General features: G+C 46.4%; 1 protein-coding gene across 7 annotated transcripts in view; it reads left to right on the top strand.

Moving 5' to 3' along the window:
• Positions 1-27,970, top strand: part of LOC142587361 (Kv channel-interacting protein 4-like) — a 323,816-nt gene that overhangs the window by 102,508 nt on the left and 193,338 nt on the right. Inside the window, exon 1 of one of the 7 annotated variants that reach the window (XM_075698304.1) lies at positions 6,852-7,168. The exons of 5 other annotated variants lie outside the window; for them this stretch is intronic. In XM_075698304.1, the coding sequence (XP_075554419.1) occupies positions 7,102-7,168 (67 nt within the window). In that variant the 5' untranslated portion in view covers positions 6,852-7,101. Of the gene's footprint in view, positions 1-6,851; positions 7,169-22,256; positions 22,745-27,970 lie in introns of those variants that run through there. One more of the 7 variants, XM_075698309.1, reaches the window with a different exon arrangement.

A 27,970-nucleotide genomic window follows, 5' to 3' on the forward strand; every position in this document is an offset into this window, starting at 1 on the left:
AATGGCATCCTATCCTTTCCGTGGAGCGCACTCTCGGACTTCTTCGCGGAGCTAAAGTATTCTCCAAACTGGACACTGAATCTGGATTTTGGCAAATTCCACTTTCTGAAGGTTCTAAAGCGCTCACCACGTTCATCTCACCTTTTGAACGCTTCCATTACAACCGGTTACCGTCTGAAATTGCGTCTGCTCCTGAACAGTTCCAAGAACAGACGTCATGCGTTTTACAAGGCCTCAGTAGGGTTGTCTGTCACATGGACGACATCCTTATCTGGAATGAGCACAAGGAGAGACTCAGAAATGTGTTGCAGCTACTCATCAAGGCTGGAGTGACATTGAATGGAACCAAATGCTTGTTTAATGTCCAGCGCCTCACGTTCCTTGGACACTGGCTAGACCAAGATGGCATACGACCCGACGAAGAGAAAGTTGTAGCCATTAGGAAAATTGAGAGCCCAAGAAACAGGACCCAGCTGCATAGAATTCTTGCAATGGCAACATACCTCGCCAGATTCAATTCCAGTCTCTCTGAAGTCCTGCTACCACGCTTTTGCTGTCAAAGCAGCAAAGGTTTGCTTGCTGCCGCCACAACAGCAGGCGTTCAAGAGATGGAAGTCGGTGCTCTCGTCTCGCCCTGTCCTTGGAGTTTACGATCCATCGAGAGAAACGATCGTCACTGCAGATTCATCGTCCGTCGGACTTGGTGCATTAGTCCGGCAGAAGCAAATCAATGGCAAGTTTTCTGATATCGCTTATGCTTCACGATTACTCTCAGAGACCGAGAAGCGTTACGCTCAAATCGAGAAAGAGGCTATTGCTTTAGTCTTGGCATGTGTCAAGTTCGGCGATTTTCTTGTCGGCAAGCTGTTCAACCTGGAGACAGACAATAAGCCGTTGGTTTCCATCTTCACCTTGAAGAGTCTTGACGACCTGAAACCCAGATTACAGAGGTTAAAGGTTAGAATGATGCGATAACTGGGGTCCTATAACGTAAAACTATTCCAATATGCTTTTATTTCAATCTCCTGACGTCAAATTTGCGTAACCGCTGTAGCAAGCACCGGGCAGTCATCCGCAGGGTTATCTGAACAAACCAATCAAATGTTCCCCGCGTTCATAGGAGGTCACTTTTCTTTGCTTGAAAAACGAATAGCATTGCTTGCACTGAGCGGCTTGTTTTATCTCATTGGCTGACAAGTGGTGAGGAGCACGCTCAAGTGGAGAGGGATTCGATTGTGCCGAGCTACTGCACTGAATATCGATAACCGGATGAAGAGGGTGGTGCCGGCTTATGCGTTTGTTCCGCTTCCACTTAGCTGGTAGTGGCTGGTCGAAAATCGCGGCGGCATGCAACGGGACCTTAAGAATGATACTGAAACGGGTCCTCAGCAAGGAAGAGTTGGCAGAACGAGGTCGCAACCGTGCCGAAAGTGCCCGAAAACGTTACACGGCCACGCAAAAAGTTTTATTACATGCAAATAAACCCACGCTCTCCGGCAGGGGCGCGTAGCTAGTGCCGGAGCGATCGGCGGCAGCCATCGGGGCAGCCTGCGGCTATTAAAGAAAAATTCAGTTTTGCTCGGCATATTAATGCATCGTTAGCGTACACGTCACTTTGACGTGGTAAGTTTTTGCTGTTTTGTGACGTCGCGTGAGAGGCAAGTGAGCTGGGTGCAGCCCGCAAACATTTGAACAATGGCCGAGGGCTAATGGCAAAAAGGCGTCGAACCAGAAATGACTATTTTTGTTTTGCTCGGTCAAATTGTGCATAATCAATGTGTACACTTCATATCAGATGGGGAGCTATCGCGATTTTCGCGACGTCGCGTGACAGACAGGTGAAGTGCGGGTGGTGTAAAAAAGTTTTTGACCAATCGCGGTGGGCTGAATGCAGAATTGCAATAGAAAAGTTTGCAACAGTTTTACGTTATAGCGCCCCAGTACGAGATTGCATACGTTCCAGGCAAAAACCTTCTTTCTAGCCGCAGACACTCTTTCCAGCGCGCCTCTCCAAAAAATAGAAGACACAGAGCTCGAACAAAACTTGGAAGCTTTCGTATGCTCTTTGAAAACCTCTTTTCCCATAAAGGAGCACTGCCTTCAATGGTTAAGGGCATCCCAACAAACAGACCCTGCTTGTGCACAACTTCGCCGCTGGAGCAAGAAGAAAGAGTGGCCCTGCAGGTGAGATATACCAGTGGACCTAAAGCCCTTCTACGAACATCGACACCAGCTCACCCTGAAGAAAGATTTACTCCTCTACGCTGCCCGAGTTGTCTTCCCTGCCTCTTGCCAAAACGAAGTCCTACAACTCTTCCGTGATGTACACTTCGGCATAACAAAGACACTTGCTCGAGCCAGAGATTGTGTCTGGTGGACCACTATAGGAGCTGATGTCACGTCCCTGGTGAAGCAATATCAGCAATGCGTCGAAACAACAAGTAACAGAAAAATGACACTTAAAAGTTCTGAATTTTCATAAAGACCCTGGAAACGCATTGTAATGGACTTGTTTCACTAGCACAGCCAGTGCTAGTTCATAGCAACAGATTATTATTCAAGATACCATGAACTGACTCGGCTCGAAAAGCTTACGTCCGCAGCTGCAGTCAACCATGAAAGTCATTTTTGCACGCCATGAGATTCCTGAGGAAGTGGTTTCCTACAACGGCCCGCAGGTTTCGCCGACTGAGTTTTCACTCTTCGTTCAGGACTAGGCCTTCAAGCACATCAACTCTAGCCCTCACTAACCTCAGAGCAATGGACTCGCTGAGGCTACGGTAAAAATGATCAAGACTTCCATGACAAAGACGAAAGACCCTTACTTGACGCTTATAGCTTACAGGTCGATTCCTTTGAAGAATGGGTATAGCCCTGCGTAACTACTTATGAGTGGTCGGCTAAGAAACCAGCTTTCTCTTAGTTCCACCAAGCTGAGACACCAACTGTCGGATCAAGAGAGCCTTTGGAAGTTCGAGGAACAGTATCAGAAACGTCAAAGGAAAGACTTCGACAGACATCACGTAGTTCGCGACCTGCAGGAGCTTTCTACGGAGACGACGTCAGGTTGACAGACTTCAAGTGCAAAGCGACAGTACAAGCCCCAGTCGACGAGCCTCGGTCGTACTGGGTTAACACCGACACTGTTGCTGTACGCAGGAACAGGACCCAGCTAGTTCGCTATTCCCCTGCGAAAACCAACGCAGAAAATGTTTGTGTCAGTGACGGTGTAGCGGACGCCCGTTCCTGTTTCCAAGACACTTCCCACATGCATACTAGAAGTGGGAGCTGCGTGTAGCCGCCTGCTGCAGTGAACTTCGCTTGCTCTGTTGGGGAGATGTGTATGTGCTGCCATCTAGTGAATGCGGGGAGATAGTTCCCCGTGACTGCGTGTGTCCGGCGATCTGGCAGCGCGTGCTCTTCTTCTTGAGATAGAACACGTCTGAGAGGACATTAAACTTGTGCGTATGTGATCCTCCTCTGGCCATCTCCCTCTTCCTTCCTGGTTACAATTCGCACAGTGTAATCAGGAAATCCGCTTGACGTCGATCAAGAATTGAAGCCGAGCGTCTGCGAAGATTGGGCGACATAGGACAACGCTGTTTCGCACAGCTCATTGGTGACCAGATGTTGGTGTAGTGCATAGTTAACATCCAGAATGGCCGTCAGTATTTTCCTTGGCTAAGCAAGAACGCCAAAAAAGGGCCACGCCATGGCAGGCTAGTGCCATACTTCGGCTTACAGCTATACGTGTTCAGCAAGTCACTAAGATGGCAGCTCTTCTGGCATGGTCAGTCGTGTCCACTTTTTCCCGCACACTTTGAAAGAGGTGTCGTTGTAAGAGTAAACGATTACAGCAACGTAATGAAGCCCCATCCCACCGATATCTAATTACTCCTAGTACGTAACCTCGCTAGAACATTCAGCGATCATTCAGAATGCGGAAAATTACCTCTGATAAATAAAGGCTGGGATTTTGCTTGCCGAAACAACGATCTCGATCATTATGAAGCACGCCGTAGTAGGAGAGTCCAGAACAATTTTTACCACCTGCAGGATACGTCCACCCAACACATGGTACCGTGGCGTCTTTGTATATTGCCCCCATTTGATCGCGACATTTAGTCCGAGCGGGTAAATTTCCCGATGACAGTGAAGCGCGCCGCAGCACGGGTGAAGAGGGAAACAAGTAAGACAGCTTATGTCGTGAACGCGGCGCAGCTACTGGGCGCCGGTGTGGAAGACAGGGAAGGAATTCCGCTGGCGGGCGCTAGTCTAGGCAGGCAGTGTCTCTATTAGCGGTGATTCTCGCCTCTGGGCAGCATCGCGAGCGCCACATTGTGCAAAATTCTTGGAGAAAGCAGCAGTTTGAAATATTCTTGCGGTCGAATGCTCCCTGTACGGCACATTACAACCTCCAATGTATAACTGAAATTTGCGGTGGGCCCTGTGAGGCGCACATTAGCTGGAGTTTCAGCGACACTCGGCAGGTTCTCTAATTAATATTGCCGTCTTCCTTCATCTCAACTTTACGCCGATCATTCGCGTTCCATCGATTCATTGCGAGGTCCTTTCGAGCTTCTTATCCTCAGAGTTCCTGCGCTGTAGTTTCGTACTGATAGAATGCGATAATTATGCGATTTTCTATCAAGCACAATGGCAAACTACCGGTCCTAACTTGCCTGCGTTGCACGCTCCAACCTACTATATTTGTTTGGAGATATCCATCACAGTGTTTCAGTTGGCTTAGATTTACAGCGACAATTATTCCCTTGAGCGCTGTGCAAAATATTCACTATCGTATTGTTAAAAATACGACGTAAATAAAGTGCTGCAAACTTTTCAACGCCAATATTCCTGCCACATTTCATTAGCTGGACTATTCTTCCATTCCTCACCATTAATTTTGGATATTTCCCCATTAAGCTCTTTTAACCTCATAAGCAATTGCATATGGGATGCCGTTAACACGTTATTAACATGCTGGGCCAGCTGCGAAAGCGCTGCTTGCGCAGGTGGCCTTAAGGGTAGCACGTAGCACGGCGAAGCCAGCATACGGGGCGCTGTGATTGACCTCTTGTAGGTGGACGCAAACCCATTTGCAATATCACGTAGCTGCGAAACAAATCGAGCAGTTGAGGTGAACCAACGAGCACATATTTATGCATCGCTGTGAGAGATCTATCCATGTTTTGCCGCAATCCGACACATAAAGAAAAAGTTATCCAATTATACTAAGGCGACTCCTACATTACTTTCGTTCATGTAAGCATATTATTTCAAAATTAAACAATAAATATGGTAAATTATGAAAATGAAATGACTAAACAAACCAGAAAATGTTTGTCGGATTGTCCAGAAAGAAAGAGAAAGTTGAATTATATCGCTAAGGTTTCTCGTTTTTTCATGCACAGAGCCTGGCAACTTCATGCATGTCTGGAAGATCACCGCGGTTGACATATTCGAGAAATTGTGCGCAACTGCAGGGTGTTGTTCCAGCGCAAGGTTTCACGAAAATCGCCTCCTTTGTTTTAAGATGCAGCGAAGCATGATTTTGCGTACGTTGCTCCTTTTCTTTTCCTTGACCTTCCTTGGAAGAGCACTGTAAAACAAAGAACTTACAAATTCTTTTATTGCCCCTTTCGCATTTCGCAGTTTTCTCGTTTTTAAAGACTTAAGCCTTTTCATCGAAGAAAATTGTGGTTACGTGGAAGACTGCCTCTTAAACGACTTTGAACAATATGTCAAGTTGATCTCGATTTAAAGACGAGGCTTCTGTCATAACGAATTCGTCATTCGTAGCAAGCAGAGAGCTTTTGTGAACAAGAAAATGACAATTGAAAATATTAAATTGGAGTGGCACCGCCTGCTGCGGGCTAAAGTACGACGCACGTGACGTCCGCCGTGGCTTGCTCAGAGGGAGCAACACGGAGGAGAACGCGCCAACCGTGAGCGTGGGCGGTTCAAATGGTGACGCGCAGTGGAGCTGGACAACTTTCCGTACAACCAAGGGTTACATTGGACCACGAAAAACGATGATAGGAGCAGTCTACTGATTTTGCTCGACCTCGACTCAATCTTTGCTTTATGTCCCTGTAACGGCGCTGCATTCGCAGCGGTCGAGATAACATTATTCTGAGCATGGTCCCAAAACTCTGACATGAAAGGGCATTTGTTTTCATATAATCAGACAGCGGGCATGTGCACTCAGCCATTTCAGCTAACAACATTAGGTGCTTACCGTTAGTGTATACTGAACCCGCACCATGGTTAAGCGAGTCAGCTTGATTTCATGGCACGTGCAAGCAAGCGTGGCAAAATGCACTCGCACGCAGGCCTTACAAAAGCCGCACATGCGCAAATGCACCGCGGCCGAGCGCGGTCGTGGCGTAACGACAGCAGCGGCCTCACGGAAGAGCCTGCGATGCACGTCGGGCGTCGGCCGTGAAACTGTCGCCGTGTTTCGAGGCTTTCTTTCCTATTTTGCGACTTTGACGAGGCTTAGTTATTGCGTTTTTCTGGTAGTGTTCATCGTGGCGCGGTAAAGATGGCGCCTGGAAAGGCGCAAGTCATTTGTGATGCATTGAAAATACGCGCAAAATATAACTGGGCGATGCATCTTTTCTCTTAGTGTCACTGGTGCATGAACCGGTCCTTTTTCTCTCTTTCGCAGAGGCCTCCCCTCACTCCCCATCGCTTTAGCACGCCCGCATTTGGCCGTTAAATATATTCTGGTTGTACTTATTTTACCGCATCTTTTTTTTATGCGCAAAGTGTCCTACCCAGCCTCGCCCACGCTTCTCATTTCTGGCCACGTCGTGGACGAGCCCCTGGCGTACGACGGGAACCCCGGCAGTTGTCGATAATTGGGCGGCTTCGGTGACTCGCGCCAGTTGAGAGCGCCTGCCTCAGTGGCGTCACACACACGACGAGTCACTGTGGCGGGTGCACATTTCGAGCGGGGCAGGTGTAGGACGGCTTGGCTCTTCAGACGACCTTTAGCCTGCGTCGAGCAGTGAAACAGGACCGCGTCGACCGCCCTACGTAGTCGCAGTACTAGGACAGCAAGAACTGCGAGCAGCGAGCTACGCGCCGTTTATTATGCATTGTGCACTGGGCGGCAAAGCCAGCCAGTCGTCGCCGGCCAAGAGCATCGACGTGGTGCCAGGTAAGCTGGACGTAGCCCATGCGAGGGGTGCGGTTCAAGTGCTCGTTTGCGGTATGAAATGGATATTATCGCGGAAAGTTCAATTGTAAAGCTAATGAAAATGAGCGAAAGCGAGAATGGGAAGCGGTCGAGATAAAAACCTCGAGGACACCGCAGGATTAAAGGAAACGTTGGCTTGGTTTCGTGAGACAACTTACAACATTCAAAGGAAACGTACTGCATCGGAAGGGCAAGTTGGGCCAGTTGGTTGGGATTCACGGTATGGGTTGTCGCACACAAGACAGGGACAACGGTGGAATAAAACGACGACACAGCGCTGACTCTCAACTGATTTTTATTGAAGATATGGCTAACACACACACACACACACACACACACACACACACACATATATATATATATATAAGGAACCATTTGATAATAGCCATGATACGTACAAGATACAGATATGCGTCGAGACAACTGTGACAAACTGACACATTGACACATAATCAAAATTGACATAGGTAATGCAGTTCCTTGTCATAAAAAGCGATAGAAAGTTCACTGATACACGCTTTGTCCCTAATGTTTATATTGTGAGCTTCGGCGATTTCCCTTGTCAATTGGCTTGCGTGTTTAAAAATGACACAAGTTTTATTTTTAAATTCAGGGCGACAACCGCACGACTTGCAATGCTTCGGGAGATGAAGTGGCGCTACCCCTTGAAGAGATAGCTCATGCTCCCGAAGTCGAACATTCACACATCGCTTCGTTTGTCCCACGTACTCTCGACCACAAGATATTGGAAAGGCATGCACAACCTGCTTAACACAAGTGATGTATGTGTTCACATGTTTGACAGTGCATTTTCCCTTCACTTGCTTTTCCTTCAGCAAATTATCAAGTAACGGGCATATGCGACCTATCTTTTGTTTCGCAGAAAAACGAACATCAATGTTGTACCTTGAACCAACGTTCTTAAGCCCGTGCGCTAGCTTGTGTACATACGGTACAACTGCGTTTTTTTTTATCATGCATTTAGAATGGGCCTTGATTTTACTTTCGAAGTTCCTAAGGACCATCAACTGCAGTTTCTTGACATGAGAATAACTTTTGGTAAATATCATGTGTGCTGGAAATATGGTCCCAGGTCGGCTAAGCCCATTTTTAACTATAAATTCGGTCATTCCAAAGTAGTGAAGCGGGCTATAGCGAAGTCTATCCTGAATGCTGCATTAAAAAAGTCGTGTTTTCAATGACGAAGGCTGCTTTTTCCGATCAGGTAACTCGTTTACTGGACGCTGGTTACTCCGAAGCGATCATTTCATCTGTGAGTGAAACTATGGTTTGCGGCGTCAAGAGCACAAATGACCAAGGTATTCAAACCAAATTAGAAGAAAAAAGAAAAAAAAACGCAGTTGTACCGTATGTAAACAAGCTGTCCACAAGAAGAAAATACTGTCATGTTGTAGACGTGACGATAATAACATAAAATTCAAAATAGATGAAGAAAAAGAAACAAGACCTTGCATAAGCTATCGAGCTTAGCAAGGAAAGTTCACGCTTTATCTATGCATCAAAGTGCACGTGATAGCTTTCAGCCAAGAACTATTGTCGAATCTAGGCGGTGAAAATTAGTGCAAAGACGTATTCTCCGTATACATGTGGTTGGCCTTAAAATTAAGAACATTTTCCATGCCTTAAGTTCACTTATGTCAGTGTCGGCCGTCCTCAAGACGAAAATTTTACGTCAGGAAAAGATTAGAGAAACAACAGATTGGTATAGTTTGACTTTATAGGGCCCATGGAATAGAAAAATTTGGAATACATTTACGTGACAGTGCCCTTGTTCAAAGCTTGTCGAATTCCGATTATGTTATATAACAAGATTAACGTGGTCATAGAAATATTAGTGTCCCGGCATCGTCGCTGCGAACAGCCAACAAAACGTGCTACTCAAAGAGCGTCCGAGCCGCCTCGCTAAGACAGTGGGTGTTTTCCGCGACGAACTGCCGTCGGATCGTTGCTCGCACTCACGGCAGTGCTTTAGAATTGGGCACGGCTTCACAAAGCACGCGCAGCTTCGAGATAATTTTGTTCTAATAATTACTATTTCATGCTAAAAATACGACGACTTCCATGTCGCCGCGAGCTGCGACCGAAGAGGCTGGGCGACGGCGGGCGCTGGGGGGGCGACGCCGGAGGAGTCTGCGCTGTTGGCCGTCCGACTGTGATCGTGCAAGGACATCCGAGGCCGTTCGATCCGAGGCTCCATTTTGTCGGAATGTTTCTAGAAATAATTTGGGTGATTTTTGGGAGGAACATTCGTACTCTGCACCCTACCGCGGCGTCTCCTGCTCCTACATGTAAAGCATCGGCGAATTCGCGCTTTCATTCATATAAATTCGCTCACCGAAATTGAGTAACACGTTTAGGTGCAATTAAGACAGCTATATTGCACGCAGCTGCGACCGTGCACCCTGAGTATGTGAACATGTGTTGGGCCACCTGCAATCTTAATGTGGGATGCATCTGCTCGCTCGACCCGCATTCAAGGGTAATCCTGATCTAGATTGCACGCAGTCTGGTAAGGAATTGCAATGACGTGCTATTTACGATTCTAAGCATCTCGTTGGCATTCCACGCAAAACAACACAGAAGCTTAGCTTAACCGATGATCTGGTGTCGGAGTGCCGCGTTCGTCTTCTACCGCGGCGGCCCATTGCGGCGCCACGATGGCCGTCTAGGGAAAACCTGCGGAAGCGTGCAGCCCCTCGCGGGGCTCTCGTCGAGTCACGGCGCAGCTCGTCGCGGCGTGCGGCCTTCGCCGTGTGAACCGCGCAGGCGCACAACCCAGCGGCCACAAAATCAGGTTGGCGCGGCTGCTCGGCGTCGGAGCGTGCGTCTATTTGTCGTACAAAAATCCCTCACGTGACCTGATCCTAGGTGCCTAGGGACAGCATCGTTTAGGGATTTTTGAGAAGGCGCGATGCTGGCGCCGAGCGACGCCGTGGCGTGTTCGTCCTCGGCGTGATCGTTCTCTGGACCCCGCGTTGTTCAACATTGCTCATGTCATTGTACGTGCCTTGCTTGTGTGTTGGTTGTAGGTTCTGCGTTACTTGGCGGAAAGCCGCGAGTAGTGGTGGTGCGGCAGTGCGGCTTTCGCCTCGGTGAGCTCTGGCAGTAGAGAATCTGCGTTGTGTGACCCGTGCTTGCTTGACAATTGAAATGTCGAAGTGGCCTAGCGCATCGGCAGCGAAGTTCTGCGAACCGCGATGTGGCGTCGCCATGTCCGACTTTGCTTAACGGACATCGAGGGATGTGCTGCTCGCTACAAGTCATGTAAATGCGACTGCGTCGACCGCCCACTGTTCAGTGCTGAATGTGTGTTAGGTGTGCTGTGCTTGAAACGAGTGGTTCAGCCGTGCAGCGGGGGGTGGTGGAGGAGCAGAGTGGCTTAGGGTCTCCATTTGCACGTTCACAGATATGTGCTCCCGTTTTGGTCTCATTAGCGGCTATCGCGGAATTGTGGTGTGCTCCTTGCCTAGTATGAAGTTTACGATGCTAACACACAGCATGTTCACATTTTTCCGTGCTATATGTCATTTGCATGACGACCGAGTTGAAAACAAGGCATATGTATCTGTTGTTGTCGTTTGTGTGTTGTAAATTACTTCCTGTTGTGGAAGTTCTGGAAGTCTTATTACGCAAGGAGTACGAACGTAAACATATAAACATATTTCTGTGTGTGTGAAATTATGAATTACCCAGAATAGCCTTTACGACTGATAAGTGGGCTACACAGCCTGTGTGAATCAGCTACCTTTTGTTGCGACGCTCTTCCATGTGGTAGACTGATGCATGGTGCGCGTTTATTTCTGTACTGTTGTAAAAACCATTTGTTTATTCACTCAACACAAATGTACTGCTTCTTCGACGCAGTGCATTTTAGTTACGCGGTAAAGGATACTAAAAGTGGGAGGGGGCCGCTATCACCCAGCATAGTATGTCCACTCAGGTGACCTGAGAGGCGGCGGTTGCGCGAGTGTATAATCATAGGGTATAATTAAAGAACTCTTTTTATGTCCAGTGACAGTGGCCCCTTTCCACTTTTAGTATGCTTCAACGCAGTACATAGGTGTATTGCAAAAAAGGTAATGTTAAAAAGCTCAATTATGCAAAGTTTCTTTCGTAGCTTGCTACACCGCAATACAGAGGTGGAAATAAGCATCGTGCAGTAAAGCATACTAATAGTGGAAAGGGCACATAGGTTTGCTCATTATTTTCAATTGTGATATAATTTGCAAGTGCATCTGTGCTCTTGGTAAGCTTAATTGACAATTCTTTGTACATTACAAATTCATATTGCAGGGAAGCTTACTAAGGCACATTCGTCATTTTGTAACGCATTATTCACCTTCAATGCAGGAGCACAATGCGGATTCATACCTATGCTTCTGGCTGGACTGCACATGCTCTTTGAGAATTGATTCGTTTTTCATAAGTGCACTGGTACTTTACTCTAAACTGGAGGGCTGAAGTTTATACGGAAGCACAATTTTTATTAGGGGGACAAGATGTTGCCAAGATGGTTGCAGCACAGTTTTTTTTCTTCCAGGCACCTTTTCTATTAGAAGCTTCCATTGCAGTGTTTCGAGCATCTTTGAGCCAGCATATAGTGTATATAAAAATCGGACACCGATTGGGAACATCACCTATGCTCTCTGCAGTAAGCTGTGCACAGGATAAGTTCATGCCTATGTATAGAAAAAAATGTAGCATGACCAGACAAAATAAAAGGGGTGGGCTGCAGCAATACTAGGTGTTAAATGGTGCCTTATCCTTTCCCTTCAGTTTTCTGTTTTGTGCTTTTTATTATGGATCCTCCACAGTAACCACACGAGTGCTGAACTTGAGCTTGTTGGTTTCAGATCTGATGGTTGTTACTAACAGAACAGTGTGATACACGAACAAGGGCTTGGAGACATCCGGTCACCTTGCTTGTCTCATGGTGTCGCTTTGTGAGCACCATGAGCCTCCAGACCAACTCGGAAGAAAGGTTTCTTGCAATCGCTTCTGAACTGTATTGCCACCAAACCAACAGTGCTCTCAATGACAACTTTTGGACAGTAGAATGCTTGCACCCAGCAAAGTCTAAGAAGGAAGCATTCAGGATGTGCCAAGTGGGCCTTTTGAAGCTGGCAGCATTGCTGAAGGGGCTTTGCCTATCCGCCCTCTTTATGGATGCACGAGGATGATTTCTTCTTTCAGAAGGATTGTTTCAGAGGTGTCACATGGCAACAGTGTTGGGTGTTTAGTAGCAGATAAGCTTGCCTTTGGCCACTGTCAATAATCTGTTTCTTCTCCAGTGCCCCTGTGAAGTGCCTACTTTTTGGACACAATGTGCGCTCCATGCATGCATGCATTTTTAGCTTGTAAAGATGTATATTACCCCTTGCCTCAAGCCGGTCCTTGCTGATGTCAACCAAGAAGGCAGTGGGGAGTATGGCGATGCATACTTACAAAGCACTGCTGATACCAGTGAAACCAGATTAGTGGAGCTGCCGTTTTTTTTGTCCACTCCATCTTCATCAGTTACAATGAGCAGTTCTTTGTCCAAACAGAAGGCATATGTAGTTGGTCATGCATAGCCTGCGCACTAAGATTTGTTGGCGTGTTACAAGAGACGTGCCTGAGAACCTTAGCAGTGCCTATACGCAAAAACCTTCTGATGTGTTGATGACTTCCTTCTCTTTATCACAGTTTGCCTGATGAAGCCAGCAACTTGGTCAATTAGATGTTCAACAGGGTTCCCACTAGTTTTCCCAGCGTCTCCTTTACCAGTGTGCTGCTCATAGATATCTGTTTTCTTGACCTTGCACTGCACTTCAACCATGGCCACACCTGCTGAACCTATAGTATGCGATCAGAAAAGTGCTATACGTCACGTTGCTCCAAACTCATGACAAGCTAGAAGGCCTTGAGGAACACCTTCATTAATTTCCGTCCTCATCATACTGTAGGAAGCTTCGCATGACAAGTGCAACAATTAACATCTGCTGGTTTTTCAGTGCTATTCCTGTCCAGCTTGCTGAAAGCTATCCTGAGTGTTTCAAAAGCAAAACTGCTGCCAGACAAGAAGTGCATAAAGCTAGAGTAGCTATAACCATATATGTCACACAAAATGAAGAAGGCCACCGAGTGTACAGGCGGTTTAATTCATATCCAACAAGCATGGTTCTCTCTTTGCAAGTGAGTAAACCCAACTTGCCCCAAAAACATGGCCTGTGACAAACTATGTGCCAGATGCTGTGTCCCCTGCAAAGCTGAAGATGTGTACAAGATCCTGACACCCGCAGTGGCTTCTACACTGCGCAAACAGTTTACTATAAGAACGACTGCCTCAACTAGTATGCTAATAACATGAAAACGGGCAGAAATTTGGCTATTCATTGGGCCCCAGTGCAGGTGCAAGCCACTCTTACGCCAGATGCGTGTTGTTCACAGGAACTGGAGCTATACAAATGCAGATAAAAACAATGATGTTTGAAAGTAGTAGAGTTGAACTATATTCTGCACAAACAGTGCTACTTGCAGTGCTGGTAACTTATAGCTACAATTCATGGCTGCCCCACCATGCAAAGGCACTATTCTTGAATTAACTTCTATTTATGGAGGCCATATATTGCAAGTACATATTATCCACATTGTGTGCAATATGATTAAATGATGTCAACTGTGATAGCCATTCCTAATCTGAGATACAACAAAAGAACTAATATAGGCAACAAATTGTAATTCAAAAAGACAACCAGTGCACAGGATAAGTGACAGACTTCCTTTTATTGAACAAAAGTCACATGTGTGTCACATGTCAACAGCAGTGGGTAGCAAGCTTGGGTGACAGAGGCAAAACTTAGCGAAATGCTACACTCATACTTAAATGTAAAACAGCCTACGACACAAAAAACGACATTATATTGTACTGAATGAAAGGGCAAGACTCCATCCAAGAACACACTATGGCACCACATAATTGACATGGTGTAAAAGATGTTAACATGCCCTCTCCATAAACAAAAGAAACACTCGAAACATGCCTTAAAAGGCAATGTGCAGAGTCTGAAAGCAAGGAAAAACAACCCAGAAAAGGTTTCGCTAAGTCTTTCAATGATTAAAATTGTCAAACTGTCTTGTCACTTCTTAATGAATCTGCACAGCGGAAAAGGATGAAAAGAAAGCCCAATAGCAGGGCCACAGAAAATGTCACCAAATAAATAAACCTTGCTTACCAAGGATACTGGTTTAGTTGTCTGACTCTGCACAATAATTGTGTATGAGCTTTTCTTGTTTAGAATGGTTTAGCAGATAGGGGAAAAAATGGACATGAGAGCACCAGGTGCATGCATAGTCGATGCACAAAGAGCCACTGTTTTCTTACTTTTTTTCTCTACTACTATTCACGAATATGTAAGTGCCTTAATAGCACTGCTAAAATCCTACTGCAAAACACAAGATTGGGCAAGTTGTGGCATAACGAAAATTGGAGTTTCACTCATACTGTGAAAGTGATGCAATAAATGGTGAAATATGCGCAGGAAGCTTGCTTCATTCGGTGTTTGTTGAAGTGAACACTTGCCAGTGCAAGTCAGTAATCTCCTTTAAAGTAAAATAAGTGGGAGTTGTGCCTCCCAGTGTTGAAGCGGAAAGACAAGTTTTGTTCCTCCTCTTTCACATCCAGACTTGGTCTCTGGTCTCCAGAAAAACAACCCTTTAGCTTCTTACTGCTGAATTAATTTGGTTTTCTCAAATCTATATTTGAGCTACCCATTGCTAGGTCTCTCGCTCTGCCCCATCAACCAGCCCCATCCAGTAAATCTGAGAAGCCAAGCACTAGAAGATTAATAAAGCAGATGCACCCAATCACTGTCATTACATGTAAGAAGAAAAATTAACATAGTACTGCCTTCACAAAGAAAAATTAACATAGTACTGCCTTCACAAGTGGGGAAAGTGATGACTAAGAATTTGAAGGCGTGGACGTCAGCTCTATATACAGCACGCAGACACTGAACAGGTGTTAGCCAATCATGGCACCTGTTGGCTAGATCGCACTCTCCAGGATCGGTATTCGCCACGACTGTACCTTCAGCAGAGTGGCTGAAATGTAGAATTGTGGACTGCCAATCTTTTGATCATATGTTTGAATCCACACATCACAATAAGAACTTTATCTGCAATATTCTAGCAATAAATTTGGGAATTAGAGTGACAACACCAGTACACATCAGAACCAGGGGAGTTGGCCCATAGCAGCTATTGGTGTAAAAAAGAAGACTGGCATAAGAAGAATTGAGATGTGCACGCTACATGCCTTTGTTCGGTAGTGTTCCACTACTTTGGTGCTACAGTTAATGATCTCGAATGAGTTCAAGGAGCAAGAATTTAGTCCAGAAAAAAATATTGTGCACAACAGCTGTACCTAGTTGTATCATTTGCCTATGCCGCTGTATATAACCCTGTCCACACTGCTAGGAAGGGAAGCGTAGCAGAGGGCGGCAGAAAGTTGGGTGGGCGGATGAGGTTAAGAAATTTGCAGGGACAACATGGCCACAATTAGTACATGACCGGGGTAGTTGGAGAAGTATGGGAGAGGCCTTTGCGCTGCAGTGGGTGTAACCAGACTGATGATGATGATGTCCACACTTACCTAAAGCACATGAGTGGCATCCTAAACAAAATTGAGCTTTTGATATTGCTTTGGAGAAAATCTGTTTCAGCCTAACAGTATGTATACATACTGCGCATACCTGCATTCGGTGTGCCTTATCACCAACTGCTAAGTCACCTTCTTACCTCATCAGCGAATCACTCCTGCAACCAAGTGTGCTGGTCCGGGTTTTACCTGCATTTCCACCTGTGCAGTTGGTAAAAGTCTTTGGCTGTTTACTATAACTTCATATTCAAACATATGGTTGCATTAGAGGCTTTCACACCACTAATGACTGGGCAGGCTTCACGAAAGGCCACCAGTACCTCCTCATTGCAGACTGTGCTCAACATCCTTCTTGGTTGGACTGTGACTAAGAACCAATACATCTTTCCACCAAAGCGGCTGGCATTGACGATGGTTTGATGCAGAAAGAGGCTATTGTCTTTCCCAGATGCTGGCTCAGCCTCGCGAGGCACATTCCTTCAGTCAATATGCACACTGTCAATGTGAGTGAGACTGATCAAAGGTTGTCTATGGTGTCAGGTTTCTTGCCTGGTTTCGGTAGTGGCATCATGACCAAGTGTTTCCACTTAGTGGGGAATTCCAATATTCCAGATTTCATTGATTACAAGCAATAGTGCTTGCCTCCTTGTTTCGGCAAGATTCCTCAACATCTGAAAAATGACTCCATCTTTGCCATGTGCACTTTAAGTGTTGACATGCTCGAGAGCAACAACAGGTTCTGCCATCGTATACAGAGGCTTTCCATTCCTTCCTTGGCAAGTGGTCATTAAGGTGCGTACAACTCAGGCGACGGTCAGTCACTGTGAGGTGGTCGGGGAAAACATCTGCCGCTTGTTCCTCAAGTTTCTCAGATGTGCACTGAAAATCGAGCAGCATGTTTTCAATAGTACTATTACAGTATTTAGTGCATCCTGTTATAGCCAAGAATGTGTTACAGCTTACTGAGGCCTATATGTTTAAATGACGCGCCCAGTAAGCTCTAGTTAGCATGTCGCTCTTTGCAGTGTGTAAAGGATGCGTGTTGCTAGCAATTCTTCAACACCTTCACATTCTGCACACTCAAGTGCATCACGGAAATGGTCCCAGCCTGAAACCCCGATTTTTATATGTGGCACATTTTCACCCCTACATCAAGTATTATATCACATAATGGTCGCTTCCTCTTGGGGCAGAGTCGCATTGACACTCTGGATGAAGGCCCTAGTTGCCCATGCTAGGTAAGTGTACTGCCCTTCTGGTTTGAATGGAGGGTATACCAGTTGGGATAGTTGGTGTCATTTGTTAATTCGAAGTCTGTGGTGTCTGCTTCGTCAAGGTGGCATCCTCTTGGCCGTATGTCTTTGCATCCCCAGTGTGGGTGATGTGCATTGAGCTCACCTCGATTGAGTATTACGTGCTTGTGAAAGCGAATTTGAAGCTGTCAAAGCCAAGTGAAGTCGCCTTGGCTGTGGTGCCTGGTTTTGGGACAGAGGTAGACCAATGCCAAAACGGCTTTTAGCCTGCAGCACACCACCGCAACTTTCTGATGAGACATATGTTTATTCAAGCAGTTTCTTCCTTGCCCTAATTCAATAATAGCCAATTTTAGCAGCTGCAAATCAAGCTGACTTCAGAAGACTGCTGATTTTTTAGCCACTTCTAGTAGATTATTGCATGGTTAATTTTCTAGTTGGGCATGACATGCTTCGCGCTTAAAAAATGAACTGTTTAAAGAATTATTGGAGTAATATTAGGACAGGCAACTCTGACTGAATCATCACTGCTTTTGTTGCAAAATGTGGCAATGAGCTAGGCAGATGCTGTCACGAAACCATAGGTTGTACAAGTACAGAAGAAACAAAATTGGAGTTCTGAAATTTAAAGCCATATTTTTACAGCCTCTCTTTATACTGCTGACATTAGAGAGCTTTAGATTAGTGGACGCAAGCAGCGTGTGTAAACAAGCACCATGTTTGGGTATTTCTGGCACCCATGTGGTTTGCATAACCAAGCAGCACACGAGTCGCTTGCGTCCTCTTATGCAGTACTATTATTTTCATTGTAAAACAACCAATATCAAAGTAAGTCTGATCAGCCTGCATCAATATGCTAGAAAATTTTAAGCACTTAAGGTGTGTTGGTTGAATGTTTAAAGCACTTCACCACACCCTTGGTCACTAGACTTGAACTTTCCAGTATTACTTGCTAATCAACTCTTGAGGTGTTTACGTTGCTTTTCTGTGCCGTAAGATTAGTTTGACAGTCCTAATAGAATTGTTAAAGTGAAGGTGTGAGCTGTTGTATTGGCCATGTCATTCTATAACTGTTAGATCTGACACTGTCAAAGCACTTGGCAACATTAATCAGCTTCACCTCACTATATATATGTATTGCGGTAGGACCATTCAGCACGTGAAAATAAAAAATACCGGCAAATAGAGAGTTCGAGAGCACCTGAGATTATAGTAAAGCGGGCGGGGCAGTATGTTCAGGGTAACAAAAGTGTTGCGGTGAAGTTATTGCAGACGTATATACACATTCATTCGTCCCAACTTTGCACCGAACCCTGCGTCCCGTTGCTAAAACTAAGAGCGCGAAAAACGGGCACAAATGCAGCTGAAGATTACAGGGCACAGTATTCGGCTCCACCTCACTGTGCTTATCGCGCCCTTAGTAGGAATAATATTAAACATCTGCTCTGCATTTCGTGGAATTCTGGCAGATCATGTGACATTACTAAAGCTCCGTTATGTTCACAGCACGACGCGATAATTGTCGTAAAGCCCATGATAAAAGTAAATCACATGAAGTGACGGATAGTGCACTAGCGCTGAACACGATTGAAAACATGCGCTGCCCTATTTCAAGGACGCATGAACAGTTGTGAGCAAACACCACCTTAAGCATTATATTACTTACGTAAGTCGTGGCGAAACACACGTGCAATACCTCCGCCTACGAGTTCCGTCAAGTAAAAGTGCATGTGCGATGTGATGACGCTGCCGAAAAGGGGCGAACACGACGACGCTGCTGCACAGCGCCGGTTCGCAAATTGCATTGCCGAGGCGCTACGCCACTCGAATATTTCAATCGTCAGCACCAATGAATTCTTCAGAAATACGGATCTCACACCGCCAGAGTTCACCGAGACTTAAAGCCGACATGCCACACCACTACTACTGCGCGACTTTTAGCCAACAAATACTGAACCCACTGCGGAGACACACGACCAGCGGTCGGCGTGGGCCGGAGATTCAACGCACGCCACGGCATCGCGGTTCGCAGAACTTCGCTGCCGAGGCGCTAGGCCACTTCGACATTTCAATTGTCAAGGAAGCACGGGTCACACAACGCAGATTCTGTACTGCCAGAGCTCACCGAGGCGAAAGCCGCGCTGTCGCATCACCACTACTCGCGGCTTTCCCGCTAAGTACCTACAACGCTACAACCAACACACAAGCAACGCAAGCACAATCACATAAGCAACGTTGAACAACGCGCGGTCCGCGCGAGCCGGTGAACGATCACGCCGAGAACGAACACGCCGCGGCGTCGCTCGGCGCAACCATCATGCCTTCTCAAAAGTCCCTAAACGATCCTGTCCCTAGGCACCTAGGATCAGGTCACGTGAGGGATTTTTGTACGACAATTAGACGCACGCGGCGTCGGATGGCCTACCGTGCGGAAGTCGCTGCCGAGGACAGCGCCACCGCGTTTTCGTGATGTGCCGCCGGGGCGTAAGTTCATGCGCTCCGTCTTTAGCGTGGTTTGATTTCCTTGAACAGGCACCAACCGGCCCAATTCTGCACTTTGCTTTTGTAAGTGGACCACGAGTGTCTTCTTTATTGGACACTTTTTGTGAGAGGTCTATTGTGTGAGTGCTTATGCCACTTGAAATTAAGGTTGAGTGCTTCTTACCTAATTATGTGAGTTTACATAAAGGTTGAGTGTGTTTTTCTGTAGTTTTTTTCATTGTTGTAGCCTTCATTGGATGTGTTGCTATTTGTAAAGGTGCAGCCGGACCATTCTTAGGCGCCAAGCTTTCTTAAAAGCGCGTATATAGTAAAAATTATTGTCTTCACTTCCATGAAAGAATATGCAGTGTTAGTGCCTTAATAACCCCGCCTACGTTGTCTCGTTATTGAATAGCCCATGCTTTTGCCATCGATGCTTCTGTAATGTCACTACGGCGCTCAGCGTGCATGCAGTAAACCGCTGTCTCCCAATATATCTGCTGAATCTTCTGCGAACGAACTTTACACTTTTTTTTTTCATTTTACTGGAAAGCCAAAATAGGCTACGACACTCTCCGGCATTACTTCCCGACACTACGCGACGTCAGCATCACTGCCTCACCCATTAATGTTTCTTGCGTGTGCTGGTGGCCTTCTTGAGGCGCACTTACAAACTGCGTAAAAGGACAAATATAGTCCACTCACCTGCAGCAACGGAAATTTGTAGTCGCCGCCGTGTTGCTTCAGGTTGTTTGCATCAACCCAACGTTCTGACAAGCGCGTCAGTGGGCGTTTTCCTGCCCCTTTATCGGCACGAAGACCGGCCACGTGTGGCTCGTCGGTGCACCTTTGGCAAATGTGGTTGAGGTCAGTGAGATACGATAGAGGTCTCCCTTCCTTCGTCCTCGTATTTCGCTGCGCTCAAGCAGCTTTATTTATCCCTAAGTTGAAGGACGAGTCGAGGAACTTCTACTAGACTCCGTTTTTTATCACATAAGAAATTCGTATTTCACTCAGAAATGTGCAGCAATAAATGGAGACGTTCTGAGCGAAGCTGCATGTGGCGAGGGTTCCATGTTCTTTTTTTCATGTTTGTGCGTCAACAATAAAGATAACGTACATGAGGATGGCCCAATCGCGGCGATAGTACATTACCGGGCCGACCTGCAGTGGAGGTGAATCAGGCTTCAAGCGCTCCGCACCTAATAATATTACTGTTACGGAAGGGTGAACGGAGCGAGAAGAAGATGGGAGACGGGGGGGGGGGGGGGGATGGCTGCTGCGTGTTCTTGGTGGCCAGCCACCTTAACTATTTTGACTCATCCTGTGTATTTATTGTAAATATAGATTTTATATACTCGCAACATTTCCGTAACATATTCGTGGAGGGGGGGGGGGTAACTGGACTAATAATTAATAATAAATGAAATAAACAAATCAAGATCGATTGTTTCAATTCGATCTGTACAATGGAATCGTTTGTGAACGGCACAGGACTCACAAGCAGCAGGCGTTGCCTTACGCACAAAGGACAAAATGTTTCTTTTTACTTGCAAGAGGGCAGTACCACCTACTGTCGGGATGTGTGGGCCGTACCAAAGAAACACGAAATTGTGATATGCGCTGTGTATCACCAGAGACACCGAAGTGTGATATCGCGAAATTCAGGACCACGCACTTCGCATGGGTGATGATGGCACTACCATGATGACACTACCCCTGTGATCATTGTTGGGGACTTCAATGTGGACATTTTAAAACCAGACAAGAAATCGTTTACTCAATTTGTTGTAGAACAGTTTCCTTTGAAGTGCCACACCAATCCAAATCACTCAGGTAACGTCGTGTATAGGTATAACTTTGGCCAAGAATTTGCCTGGTGTTGTAACCAAGCCAATCGGTGTATATCATAGTAATCACAAAGCTATCGTCACTGCGATTACGAGATGATGAAAATACATTTACCCTTGTCTACCCTGCGTGATGAGCTTCGCTGGTCATCCACCTGCATAGAGTGGAATGGCTCCTCAATTTTTTTTTATTCATTTCCTTTGCTGGTATATTTCTGCCACTTAATTTGCCTAGAGTATACCAATAGCTTCTGCATTGTGTGTTTCTTCGACACGAGAGAAACAAATTAAAATAAAATCATTTTATACTATTAATTATACTCAATTTAAAATACTAGAGGAATATTCTGGCTGTGGCATCGACATCGTTCGCTGCAGGATCCGGTTTAGCCGGTTAGTCGTGAGCTATTTCTACAACGCGTTCTGCCTGCGTTTTCCTGGGCGGTCATGGCCACGGGTTACGTTCGCCGCACAAGAAGACCGTGCGTCGCCATATCGGAGTGACGCCGGTTGCGAGGGTTGCGATTGCGTCGTCGTGCTTACAGACGAGGCTAATGGCTTTGGGAGCCACGCGGATTCTGGAGACGCCGCGTCGTTAGCGCCCCAGGAAAAGCAACGGCATCCCGCAGCAGCCGTTTCGTGGAAAGGCACAGCGCCACGTCGCGAGCCGCGGCCCAGAAACGCACGCACACGCGACGCACCACGGGGCGGCTGACTGCCAGGCGAGCGGCGCCACCTTCGTCGCCTGCGCAGCGCGCCGCGACTGTCGATTGCCGCGAGGCATTGTAAATATAGCGCGCGCTCCCTTCGCTAGCTGTGCATGCGGGCGGCAAAAAACGTGCGCGGAACGAAGCGCTCATCGCGTAACCAGCGCACACCGAGAGAGCGGCGACCAATACGCCACTCTGGCTTCACTCGTATAGCTGAGCAACGCCGTCGAGCACACCTGCCAAACTATATAGGTGCACACCTCCAGAGTCTGGTTTTGCTTGTGACCCTCTTCGTGGGTATGTTTCGCGAAGTTGTTCCATCGATGGACAGACGTGAACCCGGTGCCTTCGTGTATCTGCTGCCCGGATGACACAGTGATGCTCTGCGTGCGCGGTGCCGCGAAACCAAACCAGTATTTGGAAACTGTTCAATGAGCCCGAGGCACGCTCTGTCTCAAATCTGGCGCTCGAGCGAATTCTTGTTGGAAGGCATGACCGTCAGGAGCATTACTCTCAAGACATCAGGAGAGCTAACGCTTGCCGTCGTCCGTGTTACGAAGTGACTCCAAAACACGCTATGGATGGTGAGACATTGTTTTCTACTATGGCGTTTTTAAAGCTAAGCTTTCTTTGCCTCCTTCTTCGACTTTTCCGTTGCTGCTGCTGCTGGTGCTGCTGCTGTCCTGGGGCCCTATAACGTAAAACTATTCCAATATGTTCTTATTCTAATCTCCTGACGTCAAATTAGCGTAACCGCCGACACAAGCATCGGGCAGTCACCCGCAGGGTTGTCTGAACGCACCAATCAAACGCTCTCCTTGTTCATAGGAGGTCACTTTTGTTTGCTTGAAAAACGAATAACATTGCCTGCGCTGACAGTCCGGCCTTGTCTAATTGGCTGACAACAGGCGAGGAGCACGCTCACGTGGAGAGGGATTCTATTGGGCCGAGCCACTGCACTGAATATCGATAACTGGTTGAAGAGAGTGGTGCCGGCGTATGCGATTGTTCGGCTTTCCCTTACTTAGCTGGCGGGGGCTGGTCAAAAATCGCGGCAGCATGAAACGGAAGCTTAAGAATGATGCTAAAACGGATCCTCAGCAAAGAAGAGTTGGCAGAACGAGGTCCTAAAGGTGCCGAACGTGCCCGCAAAGGTTACACGGCCACACACAAAAAAATATATATATTTTACGCAAATAAACCCATGCTCTCCGACAGGTGCGAGTAGCCAGTGTATCAGTGATCGGCGGCAGCCATCTTTCATTCCTTTCGGAACAGGGCAGCCTGCGGCCATTCGGATGAAAATCCAGTACTGTTCGGAACATTAATGCACCTTCAACGCGTAGACCTCGCTTCGACGCGCTGAATTTTTGTGGTTTGGTGACGTCGCGTGACAGGCGGGTAAAGTGGGTGCAGCCCGAAAACTTTTGACCAATAGCCCAGGGCTAATGGCGAAAAGGCGTCGAATCAGAAATAACTACTTTTCCTTTATTTTGTCAAATCATGCATAATCACTGTGTACACGTCATATCAGATGGTGAGCTTTGGCGGTTTTCGTGGCGTCGCATGACAGACAAGTTGGACTGGCCCAAAGAAAGTTTTTACGAATTGCGGAGGGCTGATTGCAGAATTAGAATAGGAACGTTTGGATAGGGTGTATACGTTATAGCGCCCCTGCACGCAGCTAACGCCGGCAGTGTTGGGACGTGGTTGAGACATGGCACAAATAAAGGGCATGTGCTGTCGGTGTTTTGTTTCATGAGATTTGTTTATGAGCTGTCATTCTCAAAATTCCAAGGAATACCTTTGTAAAGAATCCAGGCAAAACAGGGGGAAGCCGGCAGATCGAAATTAAAGACGATGAGCTAAACGAGAACAGGCTGAAAGCGAGAGCCGATGTTTCGACGAGTGGACTCGCCTTGGCTTGAAAAAGACAAGTCCACTTGTCGAAACGTTGGCTCTCGCTTTCACCTTGGTCTCGTGCTCCTTCTAAGAATGTAATACAAGGAGTGAGCCACGTGGCGGGACTACCTGGGTGTGGTTCAGAATGGTTTCTGAGGATGTTCTGTGACGCGGGGCCATTAACGATATCGCGATAATAGGCAGTTTCACTACTGCGTTCGTTGCCTACGTAGATCGCTACGTCCTGCAAAGTGCGCGTGTGCAGAACGCAACACGAACGGTACATGATGCATACGCGGCCGCTGCACACAGACGCATCCAATTCTTGCACTTGGGGAGCCTTGTGTGCAGCTCTCGAGGTTCTCCTTTGTTCGGGAGAGCGCGAGACAAAAGAGGTTCGCAATATGGCGGTATCAAAGGCGACCATCGCAAGGGTGTCGCTTTCAATAGACAGCTTTAGTACTGCGCCTAGACGATAGGTACGCAGCACGCAAGCGCTTTGCGGAACGTAGCAGCGCGTGTCACGTCAGGGCTTTTGGTACTGCGAAATGCCTACGCACGTAAGCGGGCGGGCGTTGTTAGACGCAAGGCGCGTCGGAGCGCGTTGGCCTCGTCCGCCACTACATCGAACCATAGAGTTTCCTACGCGTCGAAGCATCCGTCGAACTATAGACGCTGTTGATCTCGCCAACGTGCTGTAACGCGTGCGCGCGTTCACGCTACGTCGAACTATATCGAGGCCTCTAAGAGACTCTACTTTTAATACGGGTGCAATACATGAATCGTATCGAGAAAAATAAAAACGGAGTACCGGCTTTCTGAGGCTGCCAGGGTCATTTGCGACGAACGGCGCCAACAGGAGGTCGAGCCTTTCGCGCAAAGAGCGCACACTGAACACTTTCTCAAAACGAAGTTAGTATTTTATTTTATTTATTATTATTATTTTTTTGCTATGGATTCCCACCATGCAGTATCCGGGAATGGCTTCGGCGCGTTAAATTAACACAGCAAAACCAAATCGTCGGCCATCCAAAGTACAGCCTTCCGTTGGTCGCCTTCGACGCCGCCATCTTGCAAAACTCTTTTGTCTCGTGCTCTCCCGAACAAACGAGAACCACGAGAGTAGCACGCAGGGCTCCCTACGTACGCCCTTATGAAAATGGTAATGTCCAATATGTTTTCTCCATGTTGAAATTTGACCACTGCTTTTATGTTTCCTTCATATGTCCTCGCTTTATGTATCCCTTATGTTACCGTACTTTATGTTTCCTCTATGTTCAAATTTGGCCACTGCTTTTATGTTTTGTTCGTATGTCCTACCTTTATGCATCCTTTATGTGGCCCCAGTGATTAAATCCTGTATTTTATGCAGACATGCATAGATGAACAGTTTCACGTACACATTATATATTTATGCCCTTTTTCTGAGTTTAAAAGTTTTGCATTGTTTTTCATTGTAAGGTTACCGTTCCCTGCATGATGCAGCATACAGAGTAGAACTCTGCTATGGCACTGAAATTCATGTCAATTTGTTCTAAAATTACAAACTAATTAGACTTCATAAATTATTTCAGTATAACACTTGGAGTACTACTGTACGTTCCTCAGTGCAGTGATGCTGTTGTTCTAGTTATGTCTTTGTTACTAATATAAATGTAATGTTTGGATGGAAGATCAGGTGGGATAATTGCTTCCACTTTTAGAAGAAAGTTTTGACTATACTTTACAAAGGTTTGTCTGAAAGTATGACTAGTTTATTGGACTATCTGGATGTTACTTCAATTTGCCACGTCTGCTCACAGCAGACCTCTGGAATGTGGTGCTTGGGTGAGAGCTCACAATTGAGGCACCTGAAAAACAAAACAAAAGCCAATCTCTTTCACATATTCAAAAATATTCATATAAGTAAGAACAGCTTGGCCTGTATGCACACAGCTAAGAAACGTGGAGCAGTCAAAAATAGCTCATAAAAACATCCGGGCAACACAGAAGCTTTTAGCTAATTGTTGTCTAAACAGACTGAGCTGCCAGTCCACTCAGGTATTAAACTGCTCACAAATTCTTTTAAACATTATTGCAGCAGCTGCTAAGTAGTACATGAGCTTTAGGAGTAGGCAACTGGCCAATTAATATTTGTGTGCTTCCTTTGTGTGCCTGCTTGCACAGATGTCTCGTAGTTATATCTCAAGTGGGTACACGTTATATAGTAAAAGTCAGGAGGGAGTAAAACTAGCAGCAAACATCAGACTACCTGGGAAATCATCACAAAAACTTAAATATCTAGTAAATCAAACGAACAATTGATTATGAACGGTCTAAATCCTAGGCCGCGATTTTGTAGCGATGCCTTTTCCTATGATACTCCTTTTCCTCATTGATCTGACCGACATTCCGCTATCGTTATTAACTAGAACAGCCAGCCGTGGAAGGTGGGTTATAAGAGCGACAAACATCGAGCGGAAAGCATCGCAAAAAAATCGCAGCCCTTATTAGACAGTGCTACAAGCCACTGTCTTTAACAATCGCAGGAACTGAGATCCTGTTCTTCGGATGAAAATATTAATGAAAACGAGCGTTTGATTGACATGCCTCGATTAAAAAAAAATTTCGCTGTTGTAATGTAGGTCGATATTTGCCCTACAATATAAAATACTAATACGCGAGCACGTCGAAGAACACAAACAATGCAGACAATTTCTCGCGAAGCTGAACTTCAAACTGAACACTATCAATAAAATAATCTTCACGCAAGCTAATATCTGTTCAAGTGTCAAACACCGCCGTCGTATGCCAACTCGCGATGCCCACGACACATCGACATACATTACACACGTAACGTACGGAAATGCATATCCACGGAAGAATTTCTTGCCGGGAAACTATCGAGGAAACAGTAGCTTTCAGCGTTTACGTAAATGTTTGCCCATCCTGTCCCAACAATCAGCGGTGGTAGCACATCACTGCAGAAAGCAAGTAAGCTGTCAGAAATAATACATTTCACGGGAACTCCCATCGCGAGACGGTTTGCTAAATGTGCACAGCAATGTGGAGAACATCCGCTCCGAAAGTGCTCTGTTGTCAGTGCACATAGCTTACTACATGAACCATAAGCTGCGAGAATGCGCGCAAGCGTCAGGCCTGCTTACCTTCAACATGTGGTCAGTAAACGCTCCTTCGTCTCAGAGGCACCACGCGACGACGCTCTTTCTGGCGCGAACACTGTCGAATTGTCGATGAACACCAGCACACGAAAGCACAACTTTTAACAAATTCTTCCACGCGCCATAATTTGAAGCCACAGTACCAGGTATTTCACGAGCGAACGCGCGGGCAGGCGAGAACAAAGGCAGCTCGGACGGGAGCTGTAGTACACGGAAGACACTCGCTTATCACAGAAAACATTAGGCGAGATAACAGCGTTACACGAGTCCAGGAGTTTCCTGATGGTTAATGCACACGATATGGATCACATTTTGTTTATGCACTTCTAAAATACGATTTAATTACCGTCTAACTGCAACGAGCACTCTCACCACTGTAATCAACACAACGTGGCCCAGCTCAATATATCAACCAGTAATTTTACCGGGCATTAACGGATGGATGGATGGATATTATGAGCGTCCCCTTTGGAACGTGTCGCTGGGTTGCGCCACCAAGCTTTTAACGTCACACTTCGGGAGCGTCGCACTGCGGTTAACAAGTGAATTTCGCCTCCGAGATCTACATTTGCTTCTAGGGCGTGCTGTTCGAGATTGAATTTTGTTACTGAGGGCGAGTCGTAGCTGGAAGGAAGGCTGGTATTTAAGCACAACTTATTGAGTTTAAAGTGCGTTGGTGTGCTGCCTTGTTTTTTAAGCATATACACAGATTTTAGACGAACTATGCGTGAAGTTTTGCCGGCGGAC

The sequence above is a fragment of the Dermacentor variabilis genome, chromosome 7 (assembly GCF_050947875.1).
Source record: "Dermacentor variabilis isolate Ectoservices chromosome 7, ASM5094787v1, whole genome shotgun sequence".
Lineage (NCBI taxonomy): Eukaryota > Metazoa > Arthropoda > Arachnida > Ixodida > Ixodidae > Dermacentor > Dermacentor variabilis.